At 39.9% G+C, this 27561-nt stretch overlaps 2 protein-coding genes across 2 annotated transcripts; one reads left to right on the top strand and one right to left on the bottom strand.

The window, feature by feature from the left end:
• Positions 1–114: 114 nt before the first annotated feature.
• LOC5569648 (augmin complex subunit dgt6) lies at positions 115–15509 on the top strand. The gene is made up of 3 exons (XM_001652861.2): positions 115–422; positions 480–2360; positions 15221–15509. Exons 1-3 carry the CDS (start codon positions 264–266, stop codon positions 15410–15412), a joined length of 2232 nt encoding a protein of 743 aa, XP_001652911.1. The 5' UTR covers positions 115–263; the 3' UTR covers positions 15413–15509.
• Positions 15510–15806: 297 nt separating this feature from the next.
• LOC5569649 (lamin-B receptor) lies at positions 15807–25682 on the bottom strand. The gene is made up of 3 exons (XM_001652860.2): positions 25455–25682; positions 23431–25145; positions 15807–16886 (listed from the first exon to the last, which is right to left on the bottom strand). Exons 2-3 carry the CDS (start codon positions 25136–25138, stop codon positions 16600–16602), a joined length of 1995 nt encoding a protein of 664 aa, XP_001652910.1. The 5' UTR covers positions 25139–25145; positions 25455–25682; the 3' UTR covers positions 15807–16599.
• Positions 25683–27561: the final 1879 nt, after the last annotated feature.

Below are 27561 nucleotides of genomic sequence, written 5' to 3'. Positions count from 1 at the left end.
ACTCGTAAAAAGTTGGATTTTGGTTGTACGATTTGGACCGTTACCGGAGAAGTTGCCCTAAAATGCTGTCAGTTTGGCTGTGGGATGCATTTTGGGTTTTGTTTTCATTTTTCAATGACAGTTTGTTCAGTGAATTCAAAAAGCGGCACCGTCGCGGTTTTTTTTCGATTCGATGGCTGACCGTTTTCTTCATCTGAAATTATTGTGATTTTTATAAAGAATTTTTGCGTTGTTAATGGAGACAGGAGTGAAATACTACAGACATGAACAGAACCATCAGTATGAAGCGACTAAACACGCCATCCAGTTCGGCAAATGTGGGCGCAGCGGAGGAACAGTTGGATGCAGCGATATTCCATTGTTTGACGGTGCTCTCCAAGCGGAATCCACCATCGGAACAATTTCGAGCCGTGTTCGCCAAGGTAAGTTACCCCGTGACAGAAAACAGGATACCGTTTCTATATTGAACGTCTTTCTAGGGAATGTTCCTGAAGCCGAACACCAAGGCGTTTATTCACGTTCTGCACTTCCTGTTTAATGTGTACGACGCCAAGGAGTTTCGGAAGCGGTTCTACTGGCCTATTTTCGACAAGAATGCGGAAAGTGCCTTCCGTAGTTCAACCGTGGAGTATGTGAATAACTTGGTTGAACGAGGAAAGCTGGATATGGAAAAGATCAAGGCTCACACGGTGGTTCTTCCGGGCGGGTTGAAGTTCATGAAGTTTTTGTTGGTGCTGATCAAGTTTGTAACGAAGGAAGAACTGAGACGAACTGGTGTGCAAACTGGAGGCAAGATAATCTGCAAAATTAATGTAGTGCAGCTCTTGGAACATCATCAAGAATGGGAGGATGTTGGGACGAAAATTCGGGAAGCCATCCAAAAAGACGTTGGTGTAATTCAAAGCAGAATTCAAGGAATAGATGAATGGCTTGAAAACTTGTTCGCTGAATGCCAAGGACCAGCAAAACAAATGAGTTACGAAAAGCTGATCGAACTATGGGGAACAATCAACAGGAAACGATTCGAAGAAACTGAATCCAAGCGGAAACGACTACAGGAAATTACGACTGAATACAACAAAGTTATTGTGACGGCCAAAAGAAAGCTTGAGCCAAAGGAGCTTGTACTGGGAATCAAGGAAGATGAACTCAAGGAGACGTTATATCGTTTGGAAGTTCTGTTCCCCGATAATGCCTGCCACTTTCGAGAAGTGTTCGATGAGAATGGGAAGATTGACGCTGTAAAAATGTTTGAAATTTTGATATTTCTTGTTCCGGATATAAACCAGAACTTGTCAGGATTTTCTGTTCGCAGCATTGAGTCGCTCAAGTTTGAATTGAAAGAACTCTCCAAAGTTGTCGTAAAATCCGATAGTATATGCCACGAATTAGCATCATTGCGAAGAAGTTTGCCATTTGGAGATGCGAGATTTCAGGAACTGCAAAAACAAAATCAAGCTGATGAGTTGAACGCTGATCTTGGAATCAGGAACAAAATCTTCAATACTCCGCCAATCACTCTCAACTTTCAAGATGACTGCGAACCAGGCAGTCGACCAATATCTAAAAGAAATCGGCTTGCTCTACTGGATGATGATCAAATTCATCAGATGAATCTCCGGATGCGACTTCTATCATCTAGCTTTTGTCATCAGTTGCCCAAAACCCCTCGTTCCGCTAAGAAACCCAAGGTAGCCCCTGCAAGCCCAGGCAACGTGTTTGCCGTTCCAAAACCTGCGCGCAAGGAAAAAATGAACCCTCTCTCAATGTTAAACAAAATAACAGCGCATGGCAAACCCAAATCGAAGCCCCCACCAGTCAACAGCACTCTTAACATATCATCCCTCTCAACGTTGGGAGAAATTTCCCTTCGTCCCGAGTTTTCATCGACTCTTCTAGGAACACCAGAAAAACAGACGTCGCAAACCAATCCAAGTATTACTCCAAGCGATCCCGTCAAAGATCCACCCTCGCAATCAGCTTTCCAACCGTCACCTCGCTTGAAAGCCATATACAGCCAGGACATGATAGTAGAGCCACCATCATCAGCCATAACACCACTCCCCCCGGATTTCCTCCTAGGCCAGAGCAGTCGGAACAGCAAACGGAGAAGCTCACTGCTCCAGCTCGACCAGTTGCAAACGTCTCCGTCCGGTAAGCTGGAGTCGCTGGTTATGAAAGCGAAAGCAGCGGCCACCACAACGGCGATGAGCTACAGAATGCCGAAAATCAGCATAACCACACCGGAGGAGATTGATTCTGGAATTGGTGAAGCGATCAAGGCGCAGGATGTGGAAGGAATGGGTAACTCACTGGAGGACAATTGTCTGGATGATTTGGAGCGAACGCTGCATTCGCAGGTAAGCGTACTTGCAGGTCTGGAACATTTAGAATGAATATATTTAGTATAAAGTAAAGTAGGGTCGTTTATGATTGTCTAGCGAACTAGCTGTGGAATTCTAACTACTAGCGTATTATAAAGTTATTTATATTATTTTTAATGTGAATTCTTAAACATTTCCTAAACATATTAATTGAATGAGAATTTTTTATACTTTCTGGTAATTGATTATATATTCTTGGCTCCATATTCTCAAATCTCCTCCTCCCTATCTCAGTTCTGAATCCACTTCTTTGTAATAGATGAGCCTATCTGGTCCGGCTTGGGATCGCAGTAAGCTGCGCGCGCAAACGGGTGTATTTAAAATTGATCTGTCACGGTTTTATCATCTCCGCAAAAAATAAGATTCGGCTGGTGAAACGGCTGGTGCTGTTTTCGAAAAAAGTGTCTTCTTCTGAAATATTTGAGCATAGGTTGAGGTGCATCGAGCTTTTCTCGTTATCGTGGTGATTATAATTTTAAAAGGAGAAAAAACGAAAAGGCTGGTGGTGCTGCTCCGAAAAAGGACGTGAAAATTTCTAACCCGTATTTTTTTTGTCTCGTGTTGCTTATCTGCGGTTTGGTGAAATTCGGCTGATGGTTCCTAAACTTTCCAGTCCAGAATTTTAATATTTGATTAAGTAGTGATCGACACAAATTTGAATGGATAGAGCAAAACGGATCGTAAATGTTGAGACAACCGTGGTGTGCATTGCATTTGTTAATCGCAGAGTTAATTGAAGAGACCGTGAATCATTATGTGTAGTTTGAAGGAAATTTTTGTAACATGTTTGGAACGAAGAATTTGAAAAATATTCTCCTATCTTTTATGAGTTTAATCTCGAAATTCGAAAAAAAAAAATGAATATCAGCGTTTAGTGTTAACAAAAGTGACATTCCACGAGTAAAAGGAAAACGTTGCTTCGTTTTCAAAAACCAAACGCCTACTACGATTGAAAATGTGTGTAAAACGCGTTCCAAACAACCATAACGCATGGATAAAAGTAAAATGCTGCTAAATGTGTGTAATATTCAACCAAAACTAAATTGGACACGTAACACAGGAGCGAGTTATGGATAATTACGGAAACGGATAGTCTTTTGAGTGAAGAGATTATTTGATACTAAAGCTGACTGAAATTGGTGAGATTGTTCCGTGTCATTTAATGTTTTCATTGTATTATTGTTACATCACGTCATAGATTGCTATAAAATATGAGGGAGGTCAGAATTAGTTTTCTTATCGTTTCAGAGAGCGAGTAAGGGCGCTTAAGCCTAGGCTCTAGAGCCAGGACATACGGGAGAAATACCTGTGTCCCATCCCAGGAAAGGATTACAAACAACAATGGAGTACGCATTAACTTTCCTAACAACGCCACTCCCACCGGTTTTGCCTATCTCCCTAAATGGAACGGTTGGTACGGTTGTCCCCGTTTCTTCCTTTAAAATATTTCAAAATTATCCGTCTATCATGTTATTCATTCGTGAATAATCCGATCGCCGTTTATTTTTGAATTACCTTCAAACCCCAAGTCTGCACAGTGGGCCTGGCCGTTTTAATATTTGTATCATATCATTGATATGCTGCAAATATTAATGCTGACAAGAGAATACCGAAAGAAATTTTGGTATTTCCAGGATGCTTTTCAATATTGGCTGTGCAAGCACAGAATAGAATAGAATTAGAATTAGAATAGATGAGCCTATCTGGTCCTATATTGGTGAGCAGCGGTACTGAAAATCCAGTTGTGGTGCAAGTTTATGTTGTGAACTATCTTGAACATTATTATTCCTGCCCTCATTGTGTAAAGTCCTGCTATCGGAAGAATATTGTGCTCCATTTCAGTGTACAGAGTGTTTGTAGGCTGCAGATATGGCAATCTGTAAATGGCTTTCATACATCGATTCTGCTGTATCTGTATTTCCTTCAAGTACGTATTGTACGTTGAACCCCAAGCAGATATACCGTACTGGTATCGGCTGTGGATGAAGGCGTAATACATCTTCAAGAGAACCTGTTGTGGTACAAACGATGATAACACTCGAAGAATCCCACATAATGATGAACACTTTGCAACTACTTCACGTATATGGGCGTCCCACTTCAACTGGCTATCAATTAGCACACCCAGATATTTGAATTGGTCTACTTCTTCAATAACGACTCCATTAATAGTCAAAACTGGATGCCCCTGAGTATCCTTAGCTCCAAATAGCATTGTTTTGGTTTTTTGTAAGTTTAGCGCTAATAGATTGTTTTCCAGATAACTGGTAACTATATGTAGATCAGTTGACATATCCTCGCTCAACTCGTATACTTTGGTTGCTTCGTAAAATATCGCAGTATCGTCCGCATACAGTCTTAGTTTTCCTTTTAATTCCAGCTTTGCTATATCATTGACGTATATCAAAAACAACAATGGCCCAAGATTGCTGCCTTGTGGGACACCGCAACTAATGGTACAGGTGGTGCTTCTTATTTCAGATACTACAACTTGTTGTTGACGGTATCAGGTATCAGGTATCAGAAGGCCGGCTCCAAAGGCACGTTCCCCACCAGTTGGGAGATTTGTGCCATCGCCATATTTGAGCCTATTTCATCATCTACCCGATGGGAGAGGAAAGGGAAGGGAAAGATGGGAGGAAATAGGAGTGGGGTCCCTTGAAGAGGGAAAATCGCATAAGCGAAATGAGAGCATGTAGCTCCATACCACAATGGGTTCGAACAGCGCCCTAAAAAGGGCACTGCAAAACGCATGAGCGTAGAGAGCCTATAGCTCATTACCACAGCGGGTTAAGAATAACAGAATATCCTGAAGATTCAGGCTTCTGAATTTAGTTTCACTCAATAAGTGTTTACCAAGTAATTGGAATCGCATTTGCGAAAAAACTGGACAGTTACATATCAGGTGATACGAAGTTCCATAATCGGAGTCACAATTATCACACACAAATGAGTCAGCACGCTGAATATTTGCCATGTGATAGTTGAGTCGGCAGTGGCCTGTCAACGCTCTGACCAAGAGACTGCAATTCTGCTTTGACAGATTTGCTAAATACTTTGCCACCCTTGGAGATGGCTCAGTAATGTACAATTTTGTTTGACGACATGACTCCAAACTATTCCAATATTGCTTGTGCTGAGTTGCCGCCCAAGAGTTTATCTGAAGCTTCACCCAGCACTTCGAAATTGGAATAGCCGGCTCAGGGCCAATGAAGTCATGCGATGCTCCATCGCGAGCTAGCTCATCAGCCAATTCATTTCCAGCGATGGAAGAATGGCCTGGTACCCATACAAGGTTTACAGAGTTGACTGAATTCAGTTCCTCAATTTGAGTTCGACATGCGATAACAAGCTTCGACCTTGAGTTGGCCGAAGCGAGAGCTTTTATAGCAGCTTGACTATCTGAACAGAAGTATATGACTTTACCCATTACGCGCTGTTGAAGTGCTGATTGCACTCCACACATAAGAGCAAATATTTCCGCCTGAAAAACGGTGCAGTTTCTACCAAGTGAGTAAAACTGATTCAGTCTTAGCTCACGAGAATATACTCCTGCACCAGCTCTACCTTCAAGAAGGGAGCCATCAGTGTAACATACTATATTGTTTGATATACTTCTTTCCAAATAGCCAGACGTCCACTCTTCCCGTGAAGGGAATTGTGTGGTAAATGTCCTGTAAGGAAAGTGACAAGCAATTGTGAGATCACTTGGAGCAAGGACAATTTTGTCCCAATTCACCAAAAGTGGAAACAACGAAGTGTGTGTAGATCTACGATTCACTGGATTTTTCTCCAGTAGATCCAGTACCCATAAACGGTAAGAGCAAGAAAGTGCTTCTTGTTTAAGATATATGTGTAGTGGCGCAACGTTGAAAATGGCCTCAAGCGCTGCTGTGGGAGTTGTAGAGAACGCACCAGACATCGCCATCAAGCACATCCTCTGGAGATGGCCCAATTTTGATTGGATTGTTCTCACTTCGCCCTTTTGCCACCACACAAGACATCCATATGCCAATATTGGTCGAACAACTGTTGTGTAAATCCATTTGATATATTTGGGTTTGAGGCCCCAAGTTTTACCAAAGGTTCGCCGGCATTGACCGAAGGCCATGCAAGCTTTTTTGACTCTGAAATCAATGTGAGCTGTCCATAAAAGTTTAGAATCTAGAATGACTCCGACATACTTTACTTGATCAGTCACATTAATCTCAGTGCCAAAAAGACGTAAAGGTCGAATTCCATCGCGGTTTCGTCTTTCCGTAAAAAGAACAATAGATGTTTTATTCGGGTTAACCGAAAGGCCATATTGGCGACACCAACTCTCGACTACCTGAAGAGCACTTTGCATCAGGTCGAATAGGGTGCTTATGCACATACCAACTATCAGAGCTAGATAGTCGTCGGCAAATCCATAAGTTGGAAAACCGCTATTATTGAGTTGCCTCAATAGCGTATCTGCTACGAGATTCCACAAAAGTGGTGACAAGACTCCCCCTTGGGGGCATCCGCAAACACTCAATTTTCGAATCGCTGCTTGACGCAATGTCGAGAAGAGATGTCGGTTTTTGAGCATTTGATGAATCCAATTGGTAATCATTGTAGGTAGCCCATGGTTTCGTGCGGCTTCCAATATGGCATCGAAAGACACGTTATCAAAGGCACCCTCAATATCCAAGAAAACACCCAAGCAGGATTGCTTCTGAGCGAATGCTTTCTCGATATCGTATACAACTTTGTGTAAAAGAGTCACTGTGGACTTTCCAGATTGGTAAGCATGTTGATTCACATGAAGAGGCATGTTTGCCAAATAAACATCACGGATGTGATGATCGATAATGCGTTCCAGACATTTCAGAAGAAAAGAGGTCAGACTGATTGGTCTAAAACTCTTCGCTTCCTCATACGACGCACGTCCTCCTTTTGGGATAAACTTTACAGTAATATCACGCCAGGATTTGGGAATGTACCCGGTAGCAAAACTGCTTACAAGTAGCTTTTTCAAAACATGTTTGATAAACTCAAATCCCTTTTGGAGCAGAACAGGATAAATCCCATCCGCTCCTGGAGATTTGAAAGGAGCAAAACTATTAAGTGCCCATTGAATCGATTCAGTAGTTACGATACTGCGAGCCGAGGCCAGAGACTCGTAACTACATGAAAAGACATTTGGTTCATCCGTAGATGCTATGTCCACACAACCGGGGAAGTGTGTATTGAATAAACATTCTAAAACTTCTTCATCGGAAGAAGTAAAGTCACCATTAGGTAAGCGAATTTCGTTCACTTGGAAATCCTTAGACTTTGCAAGGATTTTGTTCAGCCGACTGACTTCACTCAAACTGGAAACATTTATACAAAGGTTTTTCCAGCCGGATCGTTCAGCAGAACGAAGAGCCTTCTTGTAAGCCTTGCGAGCCGACTTGAACGACTCTGATCCAGCTGAATGGCGTCTGTTCCAACTCCTTCTACATTGTTTCCTGAGTCTAGTCAGATCGGAATTCCACCATGGGGTCCCTCTTGTAGTCTTTACAGACCGCAGAGGACATGCTTCTTCAAAAGCTTCCATAATGTAGGATGTTGTAGTATCAACGGCATCATCCAGATCACTTGGATTTTCAATGGACGGAGAATATCCATGAAATTTGGTCGCAACCAATTCAATATAGAGTTCCCAGTTTGTTGACCGGGGATTCCTAAAACGCAAAGTCTGCGCAGTTACATTTGAATGTTCAAAGAAGATGTAGCGATGATCCGATAATGATTCCTCATCGGATACATGCCAATTCGTCAACTCGTGACTGATTCTATTCGAGCAGAGCGTTATGTCTAACACTTCTTCTCTATTAGAAACCATGAAGGTTGGGCGATTGCCTATGTTAAGTAATCCAAGGTCTGTACTACTTAAGTATTCCATCAGACTGGAGCCTCTCAAATTGATATCCGAGCTGCCCCAGATGATGTGATGAGCATTGGCATCACTGCCCACAATCAGCGGAAGGCCTTTTGTTACGCAGTGTACGACAACTCGTTTGAAGTCATCCGTTGGGGATGGTTCATCATGTGGTAAATATACCGAACAATAGACGTATTTCCTGTTAAGGTCACCAACAGAAACATCGATTGTGACAGCACATACATCTCTGGTAGTTGACTCAGATATGAGTGTAGCAACGATTGCTTTATTAACGAGCACGCATGCGCGGGGCATGGAGCGCGAGTTTGCCATTTCAAGTTTGCTGAAAGTAGCAAAAACTGGGTCCACAAGGTTACCTAGATAGAAGTTTCCTCTACGAAAGTAGGGTTCTTGAACTAGCGCCACTTGGGCTGCACCATTTTGCATGAGTCTGCAAAGATTGATAGTTGCTGTTCTTTTATGCTGAAGATTGATCTGAGCTAACCTAACCGTAGCCACTACCCAAACTAGGCAGGATTAAGCTTTTTGCAATCTCAGCACGAAAAAGACCAGCAACGAAAAAACCAGATCGGTATCTATTTAAAGTCGCCAAAGGCGAAAGAGCACAGAAAACACTGTGTAAAACGCATAATGCGAATCCATATAGGTGATAATTTAAATTAAATGTCAACATATTCATAATCCCACCCTTATTAAGCCTCAGGATAGAGACTGAAGAAGGGCAGCCGATTATCTCGGAGAAACACAAGGTCACCTGCACCATTGCTCCGGGTAGCACAGGAAGGACTCAATACTGTGGAGGGCGCCCTGGTACCCCACAGGCTCCGTTAGCGGTTAGGTTTTATTTAGACCCCCCTAACCATTCATTCCTAGGCACGGTACGCATCACACCATAAATTAGGGGTCACCTGTGAGGTGGACTTTTACCACCGGAACAGGCAGTCCGTAGTGTTAATTCTTAGCCAGTTGAAACAACCGCTACCGACACTACGCGGCTATCTAGGCTGCTCGGGAAAAGGAGGTTAATATTGATGATTAACTCCTGACGTGCCCAAGCAGCCTGATTCTGCTGTATCTGTATTTCCTTCAAGTACGTATTGTACGTTGAACCCCAAGCAGATATACCGTACTGGTATCGGCTGTGGATGAAGGCGTAATACATCTTCAAGAGAACCTGTTGTGGTACAAACGATGATAACACTCGAAGAATCCCACATAATGATGAACACTTTGCAACTACTTCACGTATATGGGCGTCCCACTTCAACTGGCTATCAATTAGCACACCCAGATATTTGAATTGGTCTACTTCTTCAATAACGACTCCATTAATAGTCAAAACTGGATGCCCCTGAGTATCCTTAGCTCCAAATAGCATTGTTTTGGTTTTTTGTAAGTTTAGCGCTAATAGATTGTTTTCCAGATAACTGGTAACTATATGTAGATCAGTTGACATATCCTCGCTCAACTCGTATACTTTGGTTGCTTCGTAAAATATCGCAGTATCGTCCGCATACAGTCTTAGTTTTCCTTTTAATTCCAGCTTTGCTATATCATTGACGTATATCAAAAACAACAATGGCCCAAGATTGCTGCCTTGTGGGACACCGCAACTAATGGTACAGGTGGTGCTTCTTATTTCAGATACTACAACTTGTTGTTGACGGTTAGTCAAATAGCTGCGAAGATAATCATTTGCGAATACCATACGCATCTAGCTTCTGGAGAAGAATGTGATGATTCATTGTATCGAAAGCCTTTGAAAGATCTAAAAAGACGACTCCGGCAGACAGTTTACGATCTATTGAACTAGCAATATCATCAGCCAATTCCAATACTGCTACTTCCGTTGACGATCCATGTCGAAAACCAAACTGGCGCTGATAGAGCAATCCTGTGGCATCCATGAAGCTATTTAAACGCATCGATAACAGCTTCTCAAAAACTTTGTTGATGGACGGTAGAACAGAAATTGATCGATAGTTTGTTGGATTTATTGCATTTCCTCCTTTGAAAACTGGAAATACAAGCGCCTTTTTGAGACAATCTGGATAGATGCCCATAGAAATACTGTCGTTGAAGCAATTGCATATTATAGTGGACAACGCTACGCCATTTCGTTTCAATGCCATAACCGAGAACCGTCTATTCCAGTAGCTTTTGACACATCTAGCCCAGAAATTATGGTAGAAACTTCCACTTGCGATGGTGGTCGAAGGAACATTGTTCTGTTAGATATTGTCATCGTGTTGAACTTATTGATGTTTCCATCTGAAACCAGGCTGCTAGCGAGACTTTCCCCGATGGAAGAAAAGAAGTTGTTGAAGATGCGTCCAATGTCATTTGAGTTGGTGGTTTCGACGCCCTGGGTTTCTAAATCGGGTTCTTTTTCTTTGCTTGAAGTATTTCCGATCAGTTCGTTTATTTTACTCCATAGTTGCTTAGGGTTGCTAGAGGAAAAGATTCGTTGGTAATAAGCTGATTTGGCTCGATGTTTGGCTTTAGCTAACATTTTGTTTGCGTGATCTAAAAGGCTTTGTAGTTGTTGATTCAGCCTATCTCTTTTCCATCTTTGAAACAATTTGTTCGAGATTTTACTTAGTTTCCAAATGTCGAAGTTGTACCAAGGACAGGTAGTGGTTTTAACTTTGACATTAACTGATACTGTAGACGAGAAACGATTTACCAGATGCGCATAGTGATCAGTAATAAGCGATATACCTACGATCATTGGGATTCAATGAGTTGAAATCGAATGATTGGAGAAACATTTGAAAGTTGGAGTTGACTAACCGATGATTCACCATTCTCTTGTTCAGCGTTTTGCTAGTCTTGTGTATTTTAGTACTAAACTGAGTCAGAATGTAGCAGTGGTCGCTCAGATTACAGTCAATTGTGAAGTTTTTAACACATTCGGAGTGGTTGGCTTGAGTAATAACATGATCGAGCAGGTTATTGCTGGCAGGACGTGTCATGTGCGTGTTTGTAACGATCATATTATAAGATGATAATAGTTGTAGGTATCTCTGTGTCCCTAGAGACTCCACATCATTGACTGCTACGTTCATATCCCCCAGTATGAAGCAGGGACATTTGGAATCCACCGAAGATAGAATATTTTCCAAATTACTAACAAAGTGATTAACATCATAGCCAGGAGGACGATAGATGCCATGTACGATAATACGTACACTAGACAGTAATTCAAGTGCTATATGATGATACCCGTTATCCGTAGAGTTATTCTTAACATGGAAGTTTAAACCATCTCGAACAAATATAGCTAGGCCACCGGATGAGTTGTTGCGACAAGAATAGGTACTGTTATAACCAAGAATGTTATAAAAATTTGATCTGCCTTGTTTGATCCACGTTTCTCCTATTAGGGGTGATCGGGGCAATATGGGCCGCCTAAGGAAAACGTCATGGAATGCATAGAAAAACAGCAAAACATATGGTTTAAATGCAAATGACTTCTACTATAAAATGTTATCTTCCATGTTGCGTCGATAATTAATGTTAACTTCAACTTGCAAATTATTTCAGGAACTTTTTGGAAAACCATGTTTTTATACGTGGTCACCAACCATATGGGGCATTATGAGCCACCCTACGGGGCAGTATGAGCCACCTCGTTCAATCGAATGATTTATATTTAAAACAGTATAGAGAAGAGTTAGTGGTGAAGAGTACATTATTGGAAAGGAAATAGTATTAGCTTTGCTTGAAATTATTGATTCTAGCGGCTTATTTTTTAAAGATACATAATACATAGTAAACAGACCGTGTCTACTAGTAATAAATTGCGATACTTGGTTTAACCTATTTTCTAGCAAAGTGTTCCACTTGTAATGGTGCAAAAAGATGACTATGCAGTAAGGAAATAATCTGGTATATTTAGGCAATGCATTTTTATGTTCAAATCATCGTTTGTTTTGCTTAAATCTTGGTGGCTCATTTTGCCCCGCCCCTTCATCAGGAAAATAATATATCGTTTTTCAATAATTTTGTTTGCGAACCAATCTAATTTCGCTTACGAACTGTTCATTATGATCAGAAGTTTCAATGGACTGGTAAAATTTACCAGAATTATACATAGAATTGTCTTATAGGCTTAATTAAAAACTGCCAAAATTATAAGCTTTTCATGACGAAGGACAAATTTGTACATTTTTGTAAATATCTTGAGTGTTCAAACAAATATTCTTACGGTTTTTATTGTGGTGGCTATTTGAGGCATCCTTTAGCAGATCATAATGACACTAGACATTAAAACACTGTTTTTGAGGTCAAAACCGGGGTGGCTCATATTGCCCCGTATGTTCATATTGCCCCCATTGCCCCTACCAAGACGTCGATTGTTGAATTTAAGTTTCGTAGAAAAATACATAGCGAGTCTAACTTTTCATAGCTGTTGATACCGATTCTATAATATTCCCCAGAAAACCATTCCCCCGAAACCCATTCCCCAGAATGTACCATTCGCCAGAATTTCACTCCCCAGAAAACCAATCCCCAGAATGGACCATTCCCCAGAAAATTACCGACCTACTTTAAAGTTTTGAAATCAGTCTAGGAGAAACACAATATCCAATATTTATTTGAAAGAATATACAACTCATCACCATTCTGCACAAAATAGAGCTACACCCTTCTTTCGGTATAGCAGTTTCCAAATGTATAATTTCACATGTATGTCCATTTTTTTATCAAATATAGTGATGCATCCAGCTTTTCATCAATGTTTTAAGAAGGTGCATCATAGCTTACCTTTTGGGGATACCCCGAATGGAATAAAGACGTTCGTAGTTTCATATTATACGTTTCCGTACGTAAATTCAGCAAAATAAAAACGTACTATTCTGCACATTAGAATGATACGCCCTTCTTTACGTCAAGTCTAAATTACAAATGACTTGTTAAATTTTGCACATAATAGTGATACACCCTTCTTTCAGTCTTATCCTGTTGACGATATAGACAAAATGTTCCGTAAGAATACCAAATGGCAAGAAGGCATTTGGCATGATTGATTAAATGATCAAGGACCATTTAGACAATGACCATTTGGCATAACATGAAGCACATGTCTTTAATGAATGTTCGAATCCTCTGAGCAGAATCTCAAATAGAGAAACTTTAAAGTAGATGGAGTACCTTGTACCTTTTAATTCCGCTCCTAAATGCTTATCTTTGACAGATACGCGTATTTCGACTACCACTTAAAAGGTACACGGTACTCCATCTACTTTAAAGTTTCTCTATGAAGAACATGCTTTTTGAAAAGAAGGAGCATATATAGCTGGATGGAAAATGGCTTTATACCCAATAAATTTAAGCCAAATAACCTTATGCTATATGGGCTCTCCATCGATATATTTTGCCTATATCATTAATGAGATAATACTGAAAGAAGGGTACATCACTATATAGGCAAAAATAAACATAATTTGTTTATTTTATGGGCATTTACTGGAATAAAGGTGTATTATTATAATATGAAAATAATCATGAATACGGGGATTAGGGGCATAATGGGGGGATTAGGGGCGTAGTTGGTTAAAGCGCCCAGTCTAGCGTATTGGGAGTCGTGGGATTGAAGCCCACCAGAACGATTCTATTATTTTTCACAATTTTACATCTCAATTTGTTCAAATTGACTTTTGTGTTTACGACCTTCAGGTATTTTCAAAACACCGTCGGCTGGTTAAGCCGTAATAAACATGACAACCCTAGAAGAATAATGGACAAATTAGGCAAATGCTTATTTTACATACAATAGAAATATGTTTCAGTTACTCTCGGCTGGTGTCCAAGTTCGTCATTAGTATGACGGGTTGCATCCATTCATGGTAAGAATCAAATGTCAGAAAAACTAGATAGAAAATTGGGTCCAATAAAATAAAAAAAATAGGTAAACACGACTGATAAAAAGGTATCCGGGTAAAATAAACACTTTCGTGGAATTTAATGAAAACTTAATTGTTAATGGGTGTCAAAACGTACTGATATGTAAAAGTACTTCCCCCTATCACATTAGCTAGAAGAAACTTCTCTAGATTAGGTACTTTGCACTAAAATTGAATTCTCCCACCGCTTTGCTTATAAACTAATTTGAAGCTGAGAAAAAAATATAGTAGAATTTCAGAGGACAAATGAAGCAAAGCATATTTTTTATAAAGTCAAATAGTTTATATGAATTACAGATTTTGTACATTTTATAAAGTTTTGCTGAAATATGCATATTCCCAGAGAATAAGGGAGTGTCCATTTCAGCCCGTGTGCTCATTATGCCCCTAACCCCCCTAGACCCCTACCTACATACGTATTTGTTTTGTTACATCAGACCTTAGCCTGACACATAAGTGACTCACGCAAAGCAAAAATTAAAAAAGAAAATTAATGGATATTCATAGCTTTCTGGGGAATGGTGCATTCTGGGGAATGAAATTCTGGGGAATGTTACATTCTGGGGAATGGTTCGTTCTGGGGAACGGAATTCTGGGGAATGGTTTTCTGGGGAATGTTATAGAATCGTTGATACCACGTATATTAATTTGTTGGAACATTTAGAATGAATCTATTTAGTATAAAGTAAATTATCCGTAACCGTCACGATAATTTAATATAAAGGACATTAGACATATATTTTAACTACGTTAAGAGTGAGTGTCGTTCCCTGCCCTTCGGTTCAGAAAGGGGTATGTGCGCGTTCTGCCAACTCGGTCGAGGCAGATTTATTGTGTGAGCAAGTAACAACATGGACGTTCTAAAGTGCCAGAATAAAGTGTTGTGCTTGTGAGAAGATGTAAGGTCATAACTTCGCGTTCGTGCTTTACTTCTGCTTATCTAAAAAGTTATATACACACGATTCAAAAGTTTTTTCAACTCTAATCCGTTTTTTTTTTCTTTTTCGCTCCAGGCCCAAGACACCTCGTTGGATGATCTCTCGAAAACACTCGTGGCGCTGGGAATGAGCCAGTTAACGCTCACATCGCCCCCGAACGGCTGCATCACCGATGATCCTCATCATCCGGCTCCGGCTGTTTCAGTGCAAACTATGGACGAGGATCTATTCAATGTGAGTGATGGTATTTTAACTGATTTTGATTGAAAGTTACTTTTGTTGTTCAGTGATTTATTTACTCAGAAAACGTTTGTAAATGTATGTAGTAGGAATGCAAATATACGCTTCAATTTTATGCGATTAATGGTAGTGATTTATTTAGGAAAGTGATATCACCGATCCCTTCGAATAAAACAATCCATTTTGTGTTCTAAAATCTTTATTCCTAAAAGAGGTGAGCTTAACCGGATCCTAGAAGTAAGAACTTAAACTTAGATATAAGAGCATCAAATTAAATGTAACCACAAATGTTGCTTAACAAGTTTCGTCGACTTTTGGAGAAACAATAGTAAAATACATACAAAGAATATCGACGATATAGCTATCTGTACAGTGAGCAATGCTATTAATTTAACACAACCGTTTTCTATTGTTTTACTCAAGAGAATCTCGTCCTGTTTTAAAAATGGCTGTTGTACTCACTGCCGCGCGATGTTGAGAAAAGTTGTTGCTGAATTTGTGTTCAAAGTGCGGTTGCGAATGGCTTAGTGCTTAGTTTTTTGTTAAAAGCACCTCTAATCAAATAGTACATAGATGTGTGGTTTCCTTAAAGTAATTTGTAGCAAACACGAAAAAATGCTCTTTGCAGACAAAAAATAAAAACAGATCACTTGCTATGTCATATTCACTTTTGCATTGTGCACAGTGAGAATTCGTTTAGTAATTCACTTAAGTCCGATTTGTACAGTAATCATGAGTGTTATTTTTGGATTGCATTCAATTGTTTGAACTCTGCAATCGCTTATATAAGTAAATCTTATAATAATTTGAAACTCTCTTAAAATAAACACTTTTATCTTAACTACTAGACAAGTTGTAGATTCTTCTAAGTAGCCTAGATGATGGCTTTTAATCTGCCCTTTTCGTTATGATGTAAAACTGTACGTCAAGTGTTTCGAAAAACTCAAAATGTAAAAGATGATCCTTAAACTAAACCGTTCGAAAAAAAAATCGTTTGATTTTGCTAAATTAGTCTTACAGTATTTTTTTTTTGCTTATTTCCTCAAGCCAAACAAGTATATATATATATACTTTTTACGGATCTTCTTTGTCTGTGCATTATAGTGCTATCTAAAACATAGATAGCAAATGTGTTGAATGTATATTACGAAAAACACTCTTTTTTACAATCGAAGAAAAAAACTGTTTAATTGTCTCGGACTCAGGGCGGTACCTTAGAATACTTTAGGCACCAACATGTATCGCACTGTCGAGCAGTAACGTTGCCATGCCGAGTTGTACTTTTTCGCATTGCGATCGTTGACGCGCAGGGCACGATGAACCAGCAGGGCAACCGTGAACAGAACCGCCAACAGAGGCGGCCAGGCGAAACGCCAGTACAACAGTGGGAGCAGGGCTACGTTCTGCAGGATGTCTCCGACGTAGTTTGGCTGACGGACACGACCCCACAGCTTGGCCACCAACAACCTGCGGCCCTGGAAGGTGGGCAGAGTTTCCAGATCTGTATGGGGAAACGAAATAGAGGGGGTTAGTTCTACTTTCGAAAGTGAGCTCAACATTTAATGGCAGATGAATTCTAATATAGGGGAAAAGACACCGACACGTTAATGCTTCCAGTGGACGATTATGTCCTTTGAAGGAAGCACCACACTAGACAACGGACAAGCATGCAACCCCCACTGGCACAGTCGAAATACGTTCCTGCCGAAAAGTTTTCCAGACTGAAGCGGGAATCGAACCCACACTCCTTGACTCGATGCGGCTAAATGCTTGGTAACACTAACCGCACGGCCACGAAGCCCACAATTTTCATACAAATTAGGCCAAAATCGTATGAATGGATCGAAACTTGGTGCTCTTCGGTACTCAATGCCTACTTTTGCTGAATGTTACAATATGCAGTTATGGGCAGTTTTGTTGCTAAAAATAATCATACGATGCCGAAGCCGTAAATAATCCTATTTCAGTTTGTTTTCTATAATATTTTACTATACTTTTTAATTAATTTACTTTAATTAATTAATTTAATTATTGTAATGCAACAAATTGAATAAATTGAAGTGAATAATTTTCTTTATGATAAGGGTGAGATTTTTTACAGACCATGTCTGGATTATTCGTCAACAGTAAATTATAGAAGGTATTTTATTTATATTTATCGGTCTTGTATAGCGAGGTGACAATTGTCGACTCGAGTGAAGTGACTCTCCATTTGATTTACACGTTGAGTCACTTCACTAGAGTTGAGAATGGATTACCTGCTTTGCTCTTGTCCACAGTTGATCAGCAGAAGTTTTGTCGCTTTATTTTGTATAGGGAAAGGCATCAAACTTCAAATTTCTCGCAAATGAAAGTATTAATAAAAAAAAGGTGGGCGGGATAGTCATTTTCATTGCGTACAACCGGTAGCAAATATTTTTTCGAATATAATTCCCAATTTTGAGAAATAATTCGTTAGATGTATTTCGCCATACACATATTTTTCGCGTAACTCTTTAGCGATTTTTCGTGCATAGACACTAGCGCATGTGCGTTACTACGTGATGAGTAGCAAATCAGACCATGCATGTAACCCATTTGGCTTTATTCTATGAGTGGCGGGAGGTGACAAATGTCGGTGTCGTTTAGCGAGGTGACAATTCTCAACTCGAGTGAAGTGACTCGCCGTGCAAATCAAATGGAGTCATTTCACTCGAGTCGAGAATTGTTAGCTCGCCATACGACAGCGACAATTGTCACCTCACGCCACTCGTTGAACAAGCCCAGTTTTTGTACAAAACCCTCTCATACATTGTTTTTTTTTCTACATTATGTCTTGGGAACGATTTTTCTTATTAAAATAATAAGGTTTTGTATGGGGGCTCATATTGATCCGTATCCATGATTTTTTTTCTATTTTTTTCTCAGAAAATTTTGCAGTTTCCAAGAATGTTACCGTATCATCTTAAGGTGATTATAAAACGAAGCCAAACTTTGAATTTTCAAATGCACAAGACGAGATAATATGACAACAGTTCACGTTGAAAACAAATCAAATTGCTTGCTTGCTGGTGGTGACCAATGGGATGCATTTTCATCGCGGTGCGCTGTTTGGTCCTCAAGTCTTGTGCTCTTGGAAATTTGTGGCTTCGTTCTATAATCACCTTTTAAAGCAATTCAGCGAACACTAAACAATTGGCAACCATGTATTTCGTAAAACGATATATAATCCGGGGTAGTGAATAACTGGTACATGGCGAATACCGGTACACCTTCCCTATATCGTTTTACGAAATAAGGGTGTCTACTCATTTACAGAAATGAAATTCCCTGAGTTTTCCAGGTTTTAGAAATTTCCCAAAACATACGAATAGTTGATTAAAGATGATTAAAAACCTTTTTTGATTCAAATGAAAGGTATCTTTGGAAAAAAAAATTATCTAGGAAAAAAAAATGGTTATTTTTGTTGTTTACCACGGCAATCAAGAATGTTTATCCATTGATCTGAAAGGGCCTTACTCATATCCTTTCTCTTAGAATGGGATTCAGATGTATGGACTTCATTGACGAACCCACAATATTTTTCTAGAGAGCGTTTTGCATTTTTTCTTTGGGGAAATTGAGGCTGATAGTATGATTGTATTAGAAATAATTACTTTAAACGCTTCTAGTTAAAAACCGAGACCATACATATATTATGAATAATAAGAGATACCTAACAGGAAACACGAGATGAGAGTTTGAGTGCTACGTTGAACAGACATTTTTCTATGTATAATTCTACGGCCCTTTTTGTAATTTCTCATGACATTACAAGAATAACAGCTTGATTTACTAAAGATTTCTTTCCCGTAATTCCGCAGACCTCTTTAGGAGTTTGTTTTGAAATTTTTCTTGAACTTTCTAAATAATTCTTCAAAAAAAAAAAAAAAAAGTTTCATACCTTCATCAATCCAATCTCGATTTTTTTTTTCTAATTTTTCATTTCCGTTTAAAGTATCTTCAAAAACTCATACAGTAATTCCGCCATTTTTCTATTTGAAGAATTTTCATTGAAATCTTTATATATTTTCTAGCCATTTATCCAAATTTCAAGCAAAATTTTTAGATTGTTTTTGAAAAAAATAAAATAAAAAATCTGCGTTGAATTTCGAAAGAAAATCATGGAGTAATTTTGTGGGAGTTCTAAGTACGACTTCCTTGAATTCCTTCGAGGATCTCTGAAAGACCTCCTAAATGTTTGATTTTTTTTTATTAATGACACTTTACACCAGAAGGGTGCATTCGTGTCAAGGAAAAAGAAACCTTCTTAAAATATAAATAAATATTATCTTCCAAATAGTGTTCTACAAGACGTTTTGGAAAAAATAATTGCAGTATTTGGTCCGAATCCCTGAACCTTGAATAAAGTTTTCAAAAATCTAAGGAGATTGGGAAATTTTACAGAAAAAATATCAGAGAAATGTTTGAACCGCAGCAACAATATTTTGATGATATGCTGGAGACATTCTAAGAAAAACATCTGGAGGAACTTAATGAGAAATCCAAGAAACAAATTTATCGAGGAGATCTTTGAAAAGTTTAAATTAGATATTATCGAATAATGCCTGAAGAATTTTTTGAGCAATTCCTGAAAGTAATCGAGGATGAATATTTGAAAAAATCCTTATGAAAATGCCTGGTATAAATGAAAAAAATAATCGGCTTAGGAATTATTGTAGGTTTTTGTGGAAAAGTGTCGAAACGAACAAACTTTTGGGAAGCTTTAGAGCGCTCTAAAATTTTTAGACCAAATCCTGAAGAAATTCCTCTAAGCATCCATTGAAAAATCAGAGGTAGCATCCGTGAAGAAATTTATGACAGTATTCAAAAAGAAATTATTGGGGAAATTACTAGAAATCCTGAATTTTGTATTTTTTTAAGTTTTCAACTTACTAACTGCTCATGAACGGCACAAAACTGAAACTGTACTTGCCTTTACTAATTTGGCAATCTTAAGACCTTGTCTAAACATGTTTTCTTCTTCTTCTTCTTGGCATTAACGTCCCTACTGGAACAGAGCCTGTTCTTATGAGCACTTTCACAGTTATTAACTGAGAGCTATCTATGCCAAAGTTGCCATTTTCGCATTCGTATATCGTGTGGCAGGTACGATGATACTCTATGCCCAGGGAAGTCAAGGAAATTTCCATTACGAAAAGATCCTGGACCGACCGGGAATTGAACCCAGACACCTTCAGCATGGCTTTGCTTTGTAGCCGCGGACTCTAACCACTCGGCTAAGGAAGGTCTCTTCATAATCTAAACAATTGAAATATTTGTTTTTTAAATTAAATAAAAGTTTTGCTCCTGATTATCTACAGAAGTTTAGTTCAGTCAGAGTGGACCAAGTACATATAGTCCATCAAAAAATCGTTCTATCAGAGGTTTGGATTATGATTTTTCATGATTATCACACCACATTATATTGTTTGAAAGTAACACAAAGATGTGTAGAAATATTGAACCAAAATTTAAACGAGTTTGGAAATTACAGAGCTTCATTTTCATTTTCATTTTGCAGCGTTTGGTGGGGCAATGAGAGCGCAAGTCAGTCCAAAGCCGGGGGAAGGGATAGGTAATGGCCGTAATAGTCTATGCGGACCACTTGAACACCATCGGAAAGGATAAGAAGGGTTGGGGTAGGGTATAGGGAATGGAGAAGACTTGACACAGTAATGCGATTAATGCTGCAAAATGTAAATGTGCTGAAAGCAATTTAATTTGAGTTTTGAAGTTAGATTTGACTTATTAAAATTCCAAATAGATCGGCCATTGTACAAGTAAGAAAGAATATGCTGATCGCTTTCTAGAAATTTTATAAACAACAAAACAATAATAATATGAGAGTGATGCTAAGGGCTGCTGATGACACAATGCGACGCTTTAGGAGATTTTGATACTGATTGAAGTAATGATACAGAGCGCAATTCAATCGATGGTGATAACTTTACAAACTTTATCTGTTTTTGCACTGATTGACGATGCTGATTTATATAAAAATATTTTAAAAATATTTAATATTATTAGTTCATTTGTTTGTGTGATCTAAGTGTTAATAATGAAAAAATTTTACATACCCTTGATAATAATACTTCCCTGATCAGAAATATTATATTTTGAGCGCCCTTTTCGAAGCTATTCTATCCAGGTATCCATGTACTGCTTTCAATCCTGAAATTATTCTTATTGTGCATGCTCATGCATTATATTAGTGATGCTCATAATCATGCAACAGATAAGAAGGAGAGAAAAAGAGAATATAGAAACAGTGATTAGTAATGAGTTAATTATGTAGTTTTGTTAGAATTATAAACAATTAAACAGTAGTAATGAATAGCTTACAACAACTTTGCAGCATAGCTGAGCCTTTCGGATCGTAAGACCGATGTATAAAAATAATTTGTTTCGAAATTGTCCGCGTGGTCTTCTAGTGCCCCTATTAGATAAGAATCAGTCATAGACATACATACCGAATGCTCGCCATGACCCTATGACCAACATTTGTATATGTATAGCCTTAGCTGATGTGGCTTTTCTAATAGATAGTTCTTTCACTCATTGATTGTCTTCAAAACCTTGTCAAGCATAGAAAATTGATTTTATTTCATTTATTACTACATTGAAGCTACATTGTACTTATTAAGTATTAGGTATTATTTTATGTTTTTATCACTATTTATATTATCAAGGCCAGAATTTCCGGTGAGTGAAGAATTTTATAGTACTAGAACACCATAGAAGATCGCTAAACATTACCTAATCATGGAACGGCTTTTTGCTCTATTATTTTAGGTAGATGCTATTGATCTCCCTTTGCTCCTATCCGCAACCCGGTGCACGCGCCCTGTTGGTTTTCGAAAACCTCGTAGAAGATTACAAACCGTCAATGGCATTCCCAATTACTACCCCACATTGTACATTCAAGGGTCTGATTGTGCTCCTAACCCACCCTCAGTTCGTAATCCTCTCGCCAGTTTGAAATTATATTTTCCCGAAGTGAAAGTAATTTTGATGAGTGATAGCCTAGTGCAGCCCAATTGCATAGTACAGTAGTTTAACCAGAATTTTTAGGTCAGAAGATAAAATCTAAATTTTGTAATAAAAAGGTTGCCATTGCTTTGAAATTCACCCAACATCTAATCAAAACTACTAACAACAGCGATCAATTATCAAAATTCATCGCTCCCTGGAAAATATAATCCCAAGCCCAGGGAGTTTGGAAATTACAGAGCTTCAGACTTAAAACCCATTTTTCTCAAAATATGAAAAATGTCACTTGGTCCACTCTGACTTGACGCCGACCAAGTATAAGCGTGATAATCTGACACGGTTTTCACAATGGTGGCTAGCTAAAGCAGCATTTATTAATGCTTATTGGGCTCAAAATATGATTTTAAAGCTTAAAACAGAGGTGGCTCATATTGCCCCACCTACCCCTATGTTTATCAACGATAATAAAAAAAAAATCATCATTATTGTATCAAATCAGGCGAACGCTTTCGATCACCCCTAACGCAAACCTTTATCACACCTGTTGTATACCCAGCGCACTCGCATAGCCAGCATCGCGCCATTCCGTCAATTTTCAATTATAATAGCCATATCATAGTGAAACCAGAGCTCGAACGTGCCAGCGAACAAGCGATTCGTCCGTTGGCATTCGCGATGAATCAAAGCAGGAAGAATGTCTTTTCTTTTCTCTTCACACCGTCCACATCTCGCGCGTCTGCTCACTTACGGTTTTTATATTATCAGCAAGGTAGGTGCCTAATCAAAAGGGGCGCGCACCTAACTGCTATAGCCGTCTGAGTTGCGAGACATGTGCTGTAGTCGCGTTTCTCAGAGCGTAAGGTGTGTGAGCGCAGCGCGCTCACTCTATTTCTAGCGAAGGTCGTTCACATTCCAATGCAAACAATAATAAAACTAACATGAAACAAGTTAGATACAGACTCCCATCCCGCTATCATTGCTGAAGTTATGATTATGAATACGTTTATGATAGGAGAAAACGTGTCCGCACTTACCGATGAACTTCTCGCCTAGGGGATTGAGCCGGTACTGGTACTTGAGCCGATTGCTGGACCGCTTGATGACGAGGCCGACCAGCGCAACGAGAGCTACGAGGGTCAGGGCCCACACCGGAACGTCCGCCAACTTGTGGGCTGCAACGTACTTGGGCAGCAGGGTCAGCGTGAAGGGGAAGATGGCATACCGGAGCAGCAGCAGGGCACCGAATCCTTCGCTTTGCAGGTCGAATGAATGCGTGAGGTGGTGTTCGTAGGCGAGCAGGTCCAAGAGATAGAGAATGGTGAGGGAAGCGGCCAGGACTGGGGTTGGTTCGAATTCTAGGTTTTTGACGGTGAATGTGAGCTTCTCCAGGAGGGATAAGGATTCTTCTTCGGTAGGGAGAGTTGGGAAGTGGAGATTGCGGTAGAGGATGATGGAGTTGAAGAGAAGCGCCAGGATGACGGAGATGTGATAGTGAACCAATTTGAGGTTCAGCGTGTTGAAGGTGAGGGGATTGATTTCACGTCCAATGAAGAAGTCCGACAGGAAACGGCCAGTTTTGGCGTAGGGGTTCCAATTGACTTGTGGGACGTAGCGAGACTTGAAGAAGGCCAATCCGGCGGTGACGATGGCGTAGACCAGACTTATGACCAGCAGCTGATTGTAGCCTTTGCTGATGGTTGAGATCAGTGGGTATTTGTAGCAGTATTCGGCAACGAAGACAGCCAGACCCGTGAACACGGCGCAGGACAATCCGGTGAAGGTGTAACTCTGCTGGCCACGCACTTCATCTACTATTTTGACAGCTTTGCCAACAGGAAGAGCAGTGACCAGGGCAATCAGCCAGGTGAAGAGGAGGAATATTACTCCGATTTCTCGGTTGAAGTACGTAGAAAGGGTCTTGAATTCGTCCAGATTGGCGGGAAGTTTGAATGAGCAGTCTCGATGGGCGGCACCCGAACAAAAGTGGTTTGTGAAGAAAATAAATGCTGGCACCAATAACAGCACCGCGGCAGCACCCCAATTTCCTCCGAATTCACGCAGTTCCTGCAACTGCTTTGAAGCACTTCTTCTAGCGTACGATTTATCTCGGTTCAATCCGTTGTCATCCTTTCGGAAGCTTTGGAACTCGATCTCCTCGTGATCGGAAAATTCCTGCGAATCATTAGCCACACTAACGGATCGCGATCCGGTGCCACGGCTTCGTCCCGTCGTTGTCACGATCGATCTTTGGCTCGTGTTGGGCGTTGTGCTCTTGGCTGGTGATCCTTTCTTGGAGCTTTCCTCATCGTCCAATATGATGGACAGCTGCTTATCCCTCAAGGACCGCTTCAGCACGGGACTCTTTTCACGCTGTTCGGAGATTTTAATCCGAGCCGATCTCCGGGGCTCATCAGGGGACACCTTAACTGGGGCGGACTCCTTCGGTGGTCGTCCTACTTTCCTGGAGGGAGAAGCCTTTTTAGCAGGGGATGTTTTCCTAGCTGGTGAAGCCTTCCGGGCTGGCGAAGCTTTCCGTGCAGGGGATGCCTTCCGGGCTGGGGATGTCCTCTTGGCCCTGGAAGGGGAGGCTTTTCGCGCGGGGGATGCTTTTCTGGCAGGTGGCGGTGACGGTGTCTTATTCCTTGCAGTGGACTTTCGCCCTCGCTTGGCCGTTTCTGCCGGACCAGGCACCACTCCGGAACTGACCGTTGGGCCACCTCTCGTTGCACGACGACTTTCCATTCCGCTCCTGCAAAGGGGGACGGAAAGAAGAAAAACCAGTTCAGACCAAAAACGGACACCCAAAAATAGAACCAAACGAGGTTATCCCGGTTTTAGGTAACGAAACCTTTTCTCACTGCTTTTGTCAACGGCACTTGTATTAGTAAATATTTATGCCGAGGTGAGATTATTCTCTCGCCAGGCAAGTTTAAATTTCCCTCGTCCAGTGAGATGAATGGCAATCGCAGAAAAACGCGCGTCTCTCCAAAACAATTACCCAGCAGTGGAATTCAAATACTATTTTTCCCACTTTTCTCACCGATCCCACAAAACCTACCTTTCAAATCGATGCACTGTCACCTCCCAAAACGAATTACAATATTTTCCTCCCGATTTTCACTGGAAATTGGCGAATAATTTCGAATTTATCACGACCGAGCACAGAAACAAGCGTCAAAGAGACGCCATTCACGGAAATTATGTTGCGCTTTGCTGATGTGTATGCGTCGCACCAAACCCACATAACAGTTATCAGTTACACTGGCGGAAAACTGTCGACGGCTTCCGAATGAACAAACATTTGGGTACATAAAACTTTTGTATAATAGATTGTCTTCTTTTGAATACCCACAACATGTTTCTTATATTTTAAAGATGTTCAATCATTTTCGTTAACAATTCCAAAACTTATCTCAACGCTACAAGAAACGATTCCCTATCGAAGTTTGCTTCACACTGTATAAAGTAGGGTCAATTCGAATTGTGGAGGTACGTTTCCGTTCAGTGTGTATGTATAATTTTGGTTTGTAATGTTGGTAGCGACATTCATTGAGAAGGCATGCGTTACGTCCGGGGTGCCAGTTTGATTGATTATAGAAACTGTTTTCCTTTGTTCGTAACGGGTGTCACAGTGGGATCGCTTTAAATTTATATTGGCCAAAACATTTGTTACCACGAAGAGGGTCCTAAAGCCCTGCCCAATTTTAGTGCCAAACGCTTAGTTTAGGCCAAGAACCCATGTTTACTCAATTTTTTAATGTTTTCCGGTAGTTTAAGTACAAAAAAACATTTTTTATGTTTATTTTAGATTTTGTCACACCCTTTGGCTTAAACTCAAATTTTGGATGTATTTTGTGTTCCGTGTCCCTTCCGAAATGTCAGATAGGAACAACCCCAGTGTTAAAACTAAGACCCCTGTGGTGTTTTTGTCTACTAAGCGAACGTCAAACATGATCTTAAGTGCCAAGGTTCATTTATGGACCCAATTTTTAAATTAAAGTTTAAACATGATATAGCCGTTATTTGGGCGGGAAAAATTGCTAAAGTAGTTGCAGTGAGGTGCTCTTTCGTGTTATGGAATAAAAACAAGATTTCATTAAAAATTTTAGGACCCAATTGCATTCATCTGGTTTTTCTTTTTGTTCAGGTTCAATGAATAAAATGTTTTTTTTTGCTTTAACAAATAAATTGGAATGTCTCAAAGTTATCATTATTTCATAAAGAATATATTACGCGAAAATCTCAAAATTTAATATCTTATAACATTTTTCGTACCGATCGCTCAGCTCAAGACTCGTCGACAAGGAAACATGACGACAGACACAGATGTGATTGGTACTCCCGATATTTGACATGCTTGACATATATCGTTGTTTAATAGGGACCTAACATTTTTGATAAAATCTTGTTTTTATTAAATAACAAGATTATAGCGTGTTCTTGCTACAGCGGGGATTCGCTGGTTGGAACAAGACGGCCTTCCAACTAGGAATCCGACCCGATACGAACGACTGACAGCTTTACAGCTCACGCATCTTTAGATCAAATCAAATTTGTTATATAAGGAGACTTTAATAGGCCTATTCAAATGACGTCTCAAATCAGCTGATCGGGAAGCACTTTGACATTTTTTCTATGAAAATGACAGGCCCGTGTTAGCACCGGTCCTCCACCGATGTAAACAAATGCATAGACGGATCTGTCACATGAAAAGGCCTATGCGGCGGCGTTCAGACGTCGTCAATTTGACATGACATTCGAGTGTTCTAGGGCTCATTCATAAATTTCATAACGCTAGAGGGGGTGGGTGAGTGTCCTTTCGATGTTACGGTTCGTACAAAAACAGAAAAAATATCAATACAAAAAGCGTCACAAAGGGGTGGGTGGGTGTCCAAAATGGCCAATTTTAGCGTTATGAAATATATGAACAAGCCCATTATAGTTGGGATTTTTTCCAACCAGCCAATACCCAATCGTCGAGTCATTTCATGTAGCGGAGCCCCAACGAGTGATTCCCCATTGTAGATCGCTAGTTATATTTATAGTTTTAGTACAGCTTTTAGCTGATATGACTGATATTGAATAACGCTGTTTAAACTTCAATAAATAATGAGTTGGACCCTTATTTAGTCGACAAAGAATCCACAGCTTTCAAAAACTGCGAT

The sequence above is a fragment of the Aedes aegypti genome, chromosome 3, assembly GCF_002204515.2.
Source record: "Aedes aegypti strain LVP_AGWG chromosome 3, AaegL5.0 Primary Assembly, whole genome shotgun sequence".
NCBI lineage: Eukaryota > Metazoa > Arthropoda > Insecta > Diptera > Culicidae > Aedes > Aedes aegypti.
This window is presented reverse-complemented; position numbering and strand designations above follow the sequence as displayed.